At 36.0% G+C, this 13,970-nt stretch overlaps 1 protein-coding gene across 1 annotated transcript in view; it reads left to right on the forward strand.

Moving 5' to 3' along the window:
* The window catches only part of LOC113402332 (1-phosphatidylinositol 4,5-bisphosphate phosphodiesterase epsilon-1-like), a 174,427-nt gene extending 171,877 nt beyond the window's left edge, over window positions 1-2,550 (forward strand). Inside the window, exons 40-43 of the mRNA XM_064219756.1 lie at window positions 616-715; window positions 1,046-1,148; window positions 1,672-1,791; window positions 2,120-2,550. Of these exons, the coding sequence (XP_064075826.1) occupies window positions 616-715; window positions 1,046-1,148; window positions 1,672-1,782 (314 nt within the window). The 3' untranslated portion in view covers window positions 1,783-1,791; window positions 2,120-2,550. The remainder of the gene's footprint in view (window positions 1-615; window positions 716-1,045; window positions 1,149-1,671; window positions 1,792-2,119) is intronic.
* The last annotated feature ends 11,420 nt before the right edge of the window (window positions 2,551-13,970 follow it).

Here is a 13,970-nt window from a genome sequence, read left to right on the forward strand (position 1 = left end):
TAGCAAGTATTTATATATGAAATGTATAAATTTCCTTCACCTTTGCTGATAAACAACAATATTTAACAATTTAGCACTTCACTTGTCTGAAACGCTTCAGTTTAATTGCTCTGCACTTCTCATTGAGATCACTTCAACCTTTTCAGACAGCTCATTCAAAATCAAGTTACATATTGATAAAATAGATTATCTATTATGATATAAAAAGTTGAAGTGTTTCTTTGTTTGTTTGAATATGCGAATGTATTATTACGACAACGCGGGCGAGGTAGGAACATTTAAAACGAGGAGCAGCTGGTACGATGACGTCCTGAACGATTTCGCCTACGGTGGCCAATCTCAAGAGAGGCCAACCAACTACACAAGCCATAAGATAGTGCGAAAACCGGAGAGATTTCAATGGATTGACTGATAAATGTAAGGCGCGCGATTTTGGCTAAGGGACATATCTTGAAGAAACATAAATGTGTCATTACAAAAAACCTGCAACACTTGTCCAATCCACCAACTCACATTCTACCAGCGTGAACGAAGCTCCAAGCCGTCACCTTAAAAGCAGAGAGGGCCTTGTTTATCTTTGCTTTTTTTAATGACGATACGTCCCTCTTTTCACAGGCACTACTGGATTTCCTCTCGGCAATATCATATCGAGTGACAACGTAGCGGAGGGAAAGACGCCAGTACAGACCGCATACAGCGACCCCACGCACTGCAGGTAAGCCAATACCTTATAAGTGAAAACTTTGTCAGATGGATTATGAACGTACCGTAATAGAGTAGTTTATATTTTTTTCTTACTTAATCTGACACACTCACAAAGAAGTAGATAGTGGCAGCGGAGACGGACTTGACGGCAATAGAGAAGGTTAAACCGTTTGCCATCACGGTATAATAATCCCTGAGGGTTATCCCTGAGGGTTGCTGATAGAGGCACCAAAAACAATTTGTGCACACTCGCTATCCCCTCACCCTCATGATCCGATAGGACTCCAACTAACTCGTCTCTTGTAAAATGTAAGTATTTTACATGATCTTGTTATTTCAGAAGAGTCTCAACTTCGCCTTTGGGAAAAGGCATAGGCCGGTCGAAAGGTCACTCCGACAAAAATATCAGTTCATACGCTCAAAGAAGAACGGGTCCGAGAGATGTAAGTAATCTCAGTCTTATTTACAACAGTAGTACTAACTATTTCATACCCTACTATTGGCCAAGACTTCCTGAGAAGAGATGCGACAACTGGTCACCACCACCCATAGAAATTGGCGCTGTAGGAAATACCGTCCCATGCTATGTCCCTTGTGCTTATAGTGGCTCATTCACACTATTACACAATACTTAGTATTTTTGTTTAGCTGTACGCGTCTAATGAGTCGGTGATACCTACCCATGGCTTGTACAAAGCGAGGGATTATGAAAACGCCACGTGGCAGAACTTCATCTGATAAATACAAGTTTCCTTACGATGTTATTCTTCACTGCCATCAGCAGCATGCATCAGCTCCCATGCATTCTTAAAGCATGGAAATAGATAATAAATAGACAAATACTTATTTATTATAAATAATTTCAAACTTTAACCATAGTAACCACCCGTAGTTTTAATAATATTAACAGATATATAAATAAATAGAACATACTAGCAATTCGATATAATTTTCACAATCGCTCAGGTACACTCAGAGAGTGAAACGGGAGGATCGCTGGGTGCCGAGGCATTAGCGGCTCAGATGGCGCGCTTCAAGAGAGTATCTTTACGTAAGCTACGGGCGTGGCGATCCTGAGTGTGGCAGGTGAGAGCTACTTTCTTTTTGGATGGTATTTATTGACATCATATCTTAAAAACCTTACGAAGTATTTGGGCACGATTAAGTACTAAATTCAACGTCGAAATTAGTCGAATATTTATGACCAAAAATGTAACTAACAGTGTGGCTATTTGTATTGGTTTTCAAACATATCTTGCTCTAAAATGTTACTTAATGTATAATATAATGTAATATACAATGAACTTGGACTGTTAAGTATAAATAGAAATGTTTCAGGACTAATGTATTATACAATAACTAGAAGTATTTGATTATTATTTATTTATGGACTTATTTTATGTTCTATGTTTAGGTCTTCCGCCGGCTTGGTACGAGCCTGGCGAACCATCGGGCCTCGCTATCGTCAGAACTCGGATCACTCTGGGACTTTTTCCGCATCGACAGAGAAAGGCGACGTTCAACCCCCGGCACTTATGAACCAATCGAGACCAAATCACCAGCGAAACTCGCAAGAGACCTGTTCCAAGTTGTTCAAGAAACAGTATTTTCTAAGAAGTTCGAAGAAAAAAAATGTCCACTGGTCAAAGAAGAATCCGACTTGAGCTCAGACGATGAGGATGGTACTGAGAGACGAATCGCTAATCTCATCGACTTCTTCTTCACAATTGTGAAAAGCCAGAAGGAAGAAAGAAAGGGCAGTGGTGGGAGCTGCTTCAAGAGCGAATCCAGTCCTGAAGAAAAGAAATACGTACCAACGGTAGTGAATACGGAGTTAGAAAAGAAAATGGAAACTTTGATTGAATTCTTAGCTTCGAGCGGCTGCGTTGAAAAGGACGACAAAGACGATAAAAAGATAACCTTAATGGAGTTTCTCTTGACAGAGGATAAAAAGTACGAAAAGCCGGTAATTGAAATAAACACTAAAGGGATCAGCTTATCCGAATCGAATGTAAATGTTAAAAACCTAACTTATATAGACGAGACACCGGGTGACGACGACAACGAAACGCTCGTGGAAATGCTTTTAAAATACATGGAAGGTTACAACGGCAAAGACAAGGAATCCAAGTCCTTATCAGTGACGCCGTCTCTGTCTGAGAAGTCGAAATCAGACATGACGATTAGTAAATTGGAAACATTCAGTGACATGAGCAAAACGAAGTCAGACTCGACGTTAACCCAGACTCAAGACACGGTCATCGACAGAGGAGAAGATGGGGAAAGAAGACGTATCTCCGAAACAGTTATAGATTTGAGTTATATTAAATCAGACCTCGAAGCTCTGTTTGAAGAAGCGATACTAAGGGTATGCGAATTGAATATGATATTTGAAGACGACACGATGAGTGAGCAAGAAGACGTAGAGAATTTTAATACTTACACGAAACCTCAATTGCAATACGGCCCAATGCCGTTTAGTATTGAATTATCAGATATCATTGAAGAGGATGAACCGGAACCATCTTCTCGGTGTGTCGAAAGGGATCCTATGACAGAAATACGGGAAGCCGCAGAAGAATTAGTGAGATATATAGAACAGAAAGTTGAAAACTATCCGTTTGAAGATAATGATAGTTCAGGTCCATCGACAGAAGAATACAGCCGGGAATTCGATTTAAGTCCGAATTTAAAATCAATAAGTCTCGTAGATTTAAGAAACATCCCGGATCTGCCGCCGAGTATGATAATCAAACCGAAGGTTATAAGAGTCGATAAATCAACGTCGACTACGGAAATATCGGAATCGTTATCCGAATATTCGAAACGCATCGATTCGGCTTGCATGACGGAAGACACAACACTGAGTTCCAGTTCAGAGAGAAATGAAAGAGCATTAGACAAACTCGAATCGTTGCATCGATTCTTCTCGAAATCTCGACTAGAGATTATTGATGAAAGCTTAGAAGAGAACGGGGAGAAGATCAAGAGTCCCAAAGAAGTCGAGGAGGTTAATAATCTCGTCGAATATAAAGGACAGACGAGTTTGGATGATGTGGAAGATTTGCTAGATGACAATGAAAAGGAACGAGATCTTAAGACAGAGGTCTTAGTGAAAACAGATCTGTGTGGAGAAGTTTAAACAAAATGGCGATCACTTTTATACAACAATGTTTTTTTACACGAAAAGTAGTTAAACATTTCGATAGAGGATTTTACACACAATTAGTACATTTAGTAATTATAAAATATCGCTCTAAATACAACATATAATGCATTTACAAAGTGTTTTTGTAAAAATTTTATATTGTAATAAAATAAGTTCTAAATGATACATCAGATCTATCTCGTAACATATCTTGAGGAATTCTAAACTAAACATCGCGGCGACACGTCGCGTTCGCATAAACTTAATCAAATATTTATAATTAAAAAAAAAAACAATAAATAAATACGACTAATATATTTTTACTCAGAAACAAATAACAACAACATGTAAATTTAAAACCACTTAAAATATAAATATTTTTAATGCAATTTAAAAAAAAAATTGAATATTTAACAAACTTATTTTCAATATTTCGACGGTTTATTTAAAAGCGAATTTAATAAGCCAAAATCGTTTACTCAAATTATTAGCAATGATTAATGTACTAATAAAATAGTATTATTCATTAATCCGATTTGACTATTGTTATCGAGGAAAACTCAACGGGTTCGATATCGTCATAATCAAGTCGACTGAAAACTAAAAACAACGGATCTAGTCTATAAACTGGTGAGGTTATTACGTCGAAGAAATTCTAAGAAATACCACACAGCTATTTCACACATAATTCCGTTGGTCCTACGACTGAACTCTTTACGGTCGTAAGGAAGAAGGAATACGGTGTTGCGTTTGCATACGCACGTGCAGTATACTCTTGCGCGGTCGGCTAGTAAATCATAAACGTAATTATTCACGATCGACTTGTCTCCCTTGACGCAATTCGGAATAATTAATAATAATATAATGAACAATAAACCATTCCTTTGTTAGTGAGATCTCTTTTGTTTACTTCCCAAAGATGGAAAAGAGTACGTGGATGCTATATTTTATCTCGATTTTCGAGGCAACTAGTGAGATTTTTAATAATAATAGTAATTACATTTTATTCATAGTACTAGCTTCGAATAGATATAGTAACATAGTTAATTTATCATTCTTAAGAGTATATGGAAAGTTGAATTTATATAACTATATAACAATGTAAATTTGAAAATATATTATGTATTAAAACAAGTTTTTATACTATCGTTTTGGATGTAGAAGTAATACTTCGTAATAATGTTCTTAAACTTTTTTTTTTATAATGCTTTAAGGTGCGCCTACACGTGATGACTTGTTTGGTCCAGTTTGCGCTGTTAAGTGTCAAGGCATACGATAAGATAAAATTTAATTAAAAATATCACTACTTATAAAAAATACTTTATTGTTTGCGCGAGCTAACATTTTACCGTCGTACGCTTAACTGCGCAAAAGACCTTGCACAAATTTGCGCGATTGTACGTTTACTCTTTATCGCGTAAATGTTATGTCAGGGTACTCAATGTTTTATATCACAATTTCCTAACATTTAAATGTATTTGCATATTGTTTATTATCAAAATGAGACTTTAATTATGTTTTTACCTTGAAAATATATAGAATTTTATGCAATATTGTTTGAAATTGTATTAAATTTTATGCTCAGTATATTAAATTCATAGTTTACATTTAATGTTGGTCTATAATTAGGGAAATAATAATTTAAAAAATATAACCTCTATAGAATACGACACCACTGTGCTTGAACAAACCTCTCTTTTACCTCATTTCATTCAAATTTTCATTAGCACTGTTGGAAACGTGAATTGCTCACCTCACTCCATCACAAGCTCCTCCGACCAGATAGAGCCTCCAAACCCAGCCGTCTTTAGCACAACAACCGTGCGGATTTTTCTGTCTCTTGCTCTTTAACGGTCAAACCACTAAAGGTCGTGACGACCAACCCATAAAAGCAAGCAAAGCTGCTAGCGATAACCAATACATAATATAAAGTAATTGATCGAAATGTACCACCCAAATGTACGACTGAAATGTACGACCAGCTAAAAGCCTTACCACATATGAAATTCAAAGAGTGATAAAATCTAACCGAAAAAACATGAAATAACATTAGATTAAAATCACATATTTATGTGCTAATGTTTGTGTTTTTGTGCGGTCGGATGGAGCGAAAAATCACGAGAAAAACTATGAAGAAATTTCGAATCATATCAACCAGGCTGTTGTGAAACATATTCAAATATTTTTCCTTAACAAACGGTAACCTTGCACTGGCTGAGTAGTTACGCTTACACACACATGTGACGCCATATGCGTAATCCCGCTTCTTAACATGACGGAGAGGGTACCGCTGAATTTAAGTGGGGAATCTGGCACTCGGCCTGGACTCAGGAGTCCCCCTTCTAACAGTGCAATGCTGTTACCGTATTATAACCATCGTCATCATCATTTGAAATTGAATTTTTGAAATGAAATTCGATTCATTCCAGCAGTGTCTCTGTTTCCAAATAATTTATTATTAAATAATTTTACTATACAATCAAAATAGCCATTTTAAGCTTGGTCTCATTTTCATATTTTACTTGAAATTAAATATAAAGATATAATTACATTTATTTAAATAACGTTATAGCATAATTTATTTAATTAGTATTAGTGATATAGAACTACTGTATGCAGACAATAGTATTACTTTTATAAAGCAAATATTGTAAACTAAAATAGTATAGATTTTTTTATTACTTATTCAAATAAATTGCATGTATTTTAGTTTATAATTATAATTGTTTGAAAATTAATAATTTTACAATAGTATTCAACTCTTCGATGTAATGAAATTCACGGTTTATCATATAATTTGATCAAGATTCTTTAAATATGTAAGCGAGCGAGGAAATGAACCAAGACACCACCCATAGATCTTAGCGCTGTGAGAAATATTAGCAATACCTTCCATCGCCAACGCAACACCAACCTTGGAAACTAAGATGTTATATCCTTTGAGCCTGTAGCCTTTAAACCAATTCCCATTCAAAATTATTTCGACTAACGACACATTTAGGTTAGTTTTGAAGTAGTAACTTCTTATCCGCTTCGTTACGTAACGCGTTACTGCGTAAGTCCATCTGGTAGATATGGTATACGGTAGCTGTAGGCAAGCTCCTCCTTTCTCACTCTAACCCACAACGCGAAACGTATTTCGGACAGAGTTTTCTTTTAAATTATCCCATCTGTCAGGCTTCCCATGGTGCCTTCTCAGATTTTATAGCAAATCGTAATTAGCATATCTATCTGACAACTCGATTTGTAGCAGAACATTATTTTGACAAAAAATTTAGATCATATTTGGTATCCCGATAGTCGCGATAGCGTACGCAAGATATCCTGCGATGTCGTCTAACGATCGAGAGTGTGCCGGAACTGCTAGCGGGTATTATGGCACTGGACAAGTGAGAACACAATCTAAAACCGACAGATGTCCCCCCGCCCCACCCCATTCAGAATAGATACTACATAGGCTGACAAAACATTGCTTTTTTCCTCTTTCTATAAATTTCTATGGGCAGTGATAATCAGTTACGCGTTTGCTCGTTTGTTCGTAAAGATAAATAACATGTGTGGCGCACGCATAAATTTATACGAAGTTATATTTTATTCTTATATTTATATCGTTGCAATTATTATATCACGAAGGGTATAAATAGATATATCTAATGTGTAATGTATATTTTTTTGTTTTCATTAAGTTTTGAGATAAGAGAAGACATTTGCGTAACTAAACGAAAACGCAATGTCATATAAACAGCTACTACAGATGTGAAACGAATAAAAAAAAATATTTTAATGTTTTATCGGTTGACAGAAATGTCACGCAAATTTTTTAATCCTTTTAGTTTTAATATAGTCCCTTCGGCACAAGCAAAAGCCAAAAAAAAAAAAAAAAGAGAGTTTTGACATAACGCTTTACAGGTCCGCCATCTTTGAAATGTATTCGTTCCATTAAACTAAGAATTGATTGAATTGCATGTATTCGTTGTCACACTGATGTAAGAACATTTTTACTGTAATCCTTTACTATATCGTAAGAACTACGTTGTGTATATAACATTTTAAGGTCTAAATTTTATCATAGAAAACGATATTTTAACATAAATTTTATTTTGTCTTTGAATGTTGTATATCTGATATATTTATTTTTATGACATTCACTAATCAGTGGAATTATATTTTATTAATGAAATACATTTTATTTTAATGTGGATTCATGATTTATTATTTTTCAAACCTACCCTATCTACCTCTGTCCTACCTACCTCTGTCCACCCCTTTGGACTATCCTAGCCCCTTCCAACATCAACGTTAGGAAGAGATACGAGCTTAGACGAAGTTCTTTCAATCTTCCGTTCCAGTTTACGTGACCTATCCACGAAGTAAACTCGGTTCAATATAAAAAGTACTGTTAATAAATACACCAGTACACCGTTTTTTAAATTATTTGTTAATCTTTAAATTACATTGACCGCCATTATTTATTTCTCATTTTGCGCGGAAAGACATATTATTTTTTAAAACCATACGAATGAAGTTCTGAAATCGATTACACTTATTTTTATGAAATTGGATACAATACGAAAATATGAATTTGTTAAATAAATAATAACTAACGACCCGCCCCGGTTTCGCACGGGTGCAAAGCATAGACAAAATTCGCAGCTTTTTTGTCATTAGACAACACAAACGCTAAATCCCTGCATTTTAAACCATGAATAACTTCGAAAATATTCATTTAAACTACACGCTGTAAAGGGTCATATTAATCTATATTAAATGCAAAGGGTCAATGCTGTATTGCTTAAAATCGCTTCGTAAATAAGCCATTGTTTCTTCTACAAAGTAATGAATAAAAAATATTGTTATTGTGGGTTATCCCTAAGTGATAGACATATTATACCATCGTGAATTTTTTTAGACACTTAAGGTGTTCAATAGTGTAGTAAATTATTTTGGTCTATCTCGTAGGGTTCAGCCAGCATTTGCAATGCAAGTTAAATTATTTTTTTTATATATACGACATCAAATTAAAAACCTCTTAAATTATCAGTGTTTCTCTATTATTCGACGATCTCCGTGGTCGAGTACGCCACTCCGAGGTCCCGGGTTCGATTCCCGGCCGAGTCAATGTAGAAAAAACTTCATTAGTTTCCAATGTCGTCTTGGGTCTGGGTGTATGTGGTACCGTCTTTACTCCTGATTTTCCATAACACGAGTGCTTTAGCTACTTACATTGGGATCGGAGTAACGTATGTGATGTCCGAAGTTGTGCAATTAAAAACGTTTACTTAACACGTGTATAATATAAGATGGCCCAGTGGTTAGAACTCGTGCATCTTAACCGATGATTTCGGGTTCAAACCCAGGCAGGCACCACTGAATTTTCATGTGCTTAATTTGTGTTTATAATTCATCTCGTGTTCGGCGGTGAAGGAAAACATCGTGAGGAAACCTGCATGTGTCTAATTTCAACGAAATTCTGCCACATGTGTATTCCACTAACCCGCATTGGAGAAGCGTGGTGGAATATGCTCCAATCCTTCTCCTCAAAGGGAGAGGAGGCCTTTAGCCCAGCAGTGGGGATTTTACAGGCTGATAATGTATAATATAATAACTTTAGAAGGTTATTTCTATATTGTGCATGTATTATACGTATAAACTTTCCTCTTGAATCACTCTAGCTATTAAAAACACCGCATCAAAATCCGTTGCGTAGTTTTAAAGATCTAAGCATGCATAGCGACAGACAGACAGCGGGAAGCGTGATTAATTTAATGTTTATTCACTGCCTTACTAGTTTTGTACTTTGATTTAAAAAATTGGGAACGGCAGGGTCTAGAGAAATTGGCGGGAATTGGGTAGTCGGTGTGACAATCGATTCGTTGTGAGATGGTGAAATGTCATAGTGAGAAGTAAATCGTTTACATCGATAACTATTTAACCCGGTGTTATTTAAGGGTCACCCACCCCCCTCACAAGATTAAATTTGCAATTGTCACTCCATTTAAATATAATTTGTCAACATCCACTATTTCTATCTCACTCCGCTTAAAAATATTTTAAATATATAAATTAAAAAGCCCTGCTCATCTCGATACCATCATTACAATGTTTTTTTATAAATGACTACTTCCCCAAGTCCCGACTTCGGGTAGAATAAGGATCTACATATTTAAAGTAAATAACGAACATGAGCCAAATCTCGTTTTGTTTTTTCTCCAGGGTCTTTTGCAGGCGTACGCAGAACACATTAACAAAGATCCAAGAGTAACAGTCTGTTAATGTCCCACGGTTGGGCAAGACATCCTCTCCTTTTGAGAAGATTTTGGCGCTTATTCCACGACGCTGTTCCAATGCGGGTTGGTGGATACATATGCAGGTTTACTCACGATGTTTTCCTTCACCGAATACAAGATCAAGCAAATGACAATTCAATGGTCCTTGACCTGCAATCGTCGGTTAAAATGCACGCATTCTAACCACTAGACCGTCTCGGCTCAAGATACATCACCATCTGATGAATAGTTTAGAAATGTGTAGGGGACAAACACACATACATTGATTTTAATTTAAATAGATAAGACTCACTAATGTCCGGTATCCAATGACCTTTAATTATTTGTAAACTTTCCGTTAAGACTTTCATAGTATATATTATGTTAGCGAGTAGCCCTAGCCCCCACTACGGTGTTACGTCATAGGGTGTCATAATTAATTATATCACATTCTTACGTATAATGACTACAATCGAAACTATTTATTGTACATCATTATGTACTTATAGAGTCATTGTTATAATTAGTTAAACCTTAATTGATACTATTTTATTTGGCACACTATTTAAGACTGGCACGAATACATAAACATACTTCTTTTTTTATAAAGATTGATCTGTCACGTGAAATAATGAGATGAGGGGAGATTATTGAGAAATATATTTGTTGGAGAATTATTATAACGTGATTTTATTTTGACGTCTTAAACTACTGAAATTACAATAATATATTCTGTGTTTACGCAAACACTTGTGCAAAAGATACCCCGTGCAGTTGGCAAGTTTACATGGCTAATATTCGGTTAGGACATTGTAACTTTACACTTAGTACATAAAAATCATTTCGTCAGTGGTTGACATATGTGGTGAAACATGTATTTTTTATCGATACTTTTATATCGTGGTGTCGCATCACTAAGCGTAAATCACACCCACATGGACTATTTATTGTTGACAACAGATCATACAATAATAGCATAATTTATGTCAATTTAGATCCATAGCTGAGGCGGCTTGAAGCGGTTGGAACCGGTGTGTACCGGATATTTGATTGTTGAAAATACGCAACAATAATAATTTGTGTCAACCGACTTTAAAAAAAGATAAGTTCTCTGTTTACTCTACATATGTATGTCATTATATTTTCAAAGACTTCTAGATCGATTTCTGTTATCATTCAATAAAATATACACATATACAGAACCCCGTGCCATAAAGTTATATAGTTATAGTATAGCCATAAAGTAAGTTTATAAAGTGATATTTTTGTTATTATTTCGACAATTGAACCAACACACACGCGGTGTGTACATAGCCGAATGATAAGTAATACTTACCAACCCTAACATCGCTAAAGCGCCGCCAGACTTGGAAACTGAGGTGTAAGCTTCTCGTTGCCCTGACTCACCCGTTTCACCACTGTTTGGCACTAGAATGTATGTGGAGACGATGGTACTGACCCTTACAGGAAGCCCTACCACTAAGTAAATGCAATATTCATAATCCGATTCGCAACTCTTCCAGTAACCTCTTAAATGGCCCACTACCCGATTAGTACATAACATTTATTATATGTATTTATATAAGAATTTACATTAAAGCCATGATTAAATAGAATTAAAAATTTTAAACAGTATACAAATTATGACTGCGTAGAGCGATGACAAGAATACTAGCAGGAAATCCCGTTGAATCGAAATTCCGATGGCTCTGGGCGAAAAATGAACCAGCCCTGCAATCATGGTTGTTTCGGTAAGTACCTGCACCAGATAGTGAGGCGGGAAATGACGCCCGCCTGCCACGCGTACGGCGCGCCTTTGGACACGGCGCGTCACTCCCTGATGGAGTTTGCCGCTTGCCGAGCGTGATAACAGCCAAGCTAAAGCCAAGGTAATGTCGCAGAAGGAGGCGGCGGAGCGGGCGCGTGAGGAGAGTGCCAAAAAGAAAAAGTCTTCAAGCTTATTACTAATTCCAACACGCTGCTCTAATGCAGGTTGGGCATTCGCGATTTTATCCGTCACCACGTATAAAAATATAAAAGAAACGAATAAAAAAAAAACAAAATATGCTTTATTCAGGTACGCTTTTACAAGCACTTGTGACGTCACTTTACAAGGTTAAGTTCAATTTTATTATTAAACTACCATCGGTTCGGAATGTCGATTCTACCGAGAAGTAACACTATTGAAAAGTTTGTGCGTTTACCTGTGTTCTCAATGACTTCTAGAAGGAAGTTTTGTATAATCAAAATCACAAAAACAGTTATTTTTTTCCACACTTTAAATAATAGAATTTGTCAATTAAGTACAATCAAATTTCAATAGTATATCCTGCCTAGAAATCAATAAACACGGCCACGCATTTCTATCTTGCCTTATTTATAATATTGTCACGGTTTCTTTCGAAAAGATCTTTATTATTGTTAATATACATAAATATATATATATATATTTATATAAAATGGAGAATACTATCGAAAATATTGCGAGAACATCGCCTGGGACTACATGTAGTATTAAACGAACCAATGAAATGAAGGTACCTTACTCGGTCTAGGCTACTTCCAAAGGTCAAATGGAAATTTCAAAGGTTACACGATTTTGAACATTAATCCATCACTTGAAAGCTCAAAATACAATACAATAGCACAATTCAAATCGTGCCCTTTAAAATGCCGGAATTGAACTTCAATGTCATTAATAATAATTTGATCTGTTAAGATGTTTGACTCTGTCTCGCTAACCGCTACACGTGTAGGACAAGTTAAACTACTGAGTTTGCGCGTCCTGAAAGATCTGAGCAGTTCTGTATACCGACTTCGAGGATTACCTAATTACCCGGGATTTTTTTCTGATTATGTAGGCTGTGGACCCTATTGCCTATTCCAGTGGAAGTAGGAAAAAAGATAAACAAACCTTAGATTTAAGTATTTCATGCGATTTGCTTATAACTCGGCTGTATTGTGCACTACTAAGAGTTTATGATTAATATATCTTTATTTATAATACAACACTATTACACTTAATTACTTTTTTCCACTTTAATTTTACTTCAAAAAAATCGATAACAGTTTTGTCGACGTTCAAATCGCCATTTTTTCGCAAATCCATAGTGAATATCATAGATTAATCATCTCGACCAATGATATCGCGTCAATTTGCTGTCAAATGTTGTTTATTTGACTTATTCCTGTTATGGTTGGAATTGAGTATACTAAACAATGTTTCTGAGTAGAGCGAGTAATTAAATGGACTCGCCGCACACGGATGACGCCGGTTGCCGCCACACGCCGCAATCGGCGAGTCCATAACATATATGAAAACTACAGAAAATTTGCCGGAGGCGGCGTTTTGTGGTTGTGGCCGGAGGCTCGTGTGCGGCAACTTTTTCTGTTAAAACTAGCCGGTTTTTTAAAGCCGGCTAGTTTTAACGGCCGGCAGTGGCAGAATTTCGTTGAAATTAGAGTAATGGTTTCCTCACCACCGAGCTCGAGATGAATTGGACGTAGTTTTTTTAAAAGGATTCAACCCACAAACTGATCGAAAATGAGTTAAGTATACCACATTAGTCGTAAGGGTCGTTATTTTCGATTAGATTAACTCATCTGTACGAAATATGGTACATTTATACAAATATTACACCAGAAAGCAATAAATACAAACAAGCACAACTATAAGCAAATACAGGTAAAACTTTAAACTTGAATAACTCAAAAGTTACATTTTGTGGGATGGATCCTTTTAGAGAAACTACGTCCAATTTTAAACACAAAACGGACACGAAAATTCAGTAATGCTTGCCTGGTTTTGAACCCGCAATCATCCATTAAGATGCATTACTGGGCCATCACAG

The sequence above is a fragment of the Vanessa tameamea genome, chromosome 29 (assembly GCF_037043105.1).
Source record: "Vanessa tameamea isolate UH-Manoa-2023 chromosome 29, ilVanTame1 primary haplotype, whole genome shotgun sequence".
Taxonomy (NCBI): Eukaryota; Metazoa; Arthropoda; class Insecta; order Lepidoptera; family Nymphalidae; genus Vanessa; species Vanessa tameamea.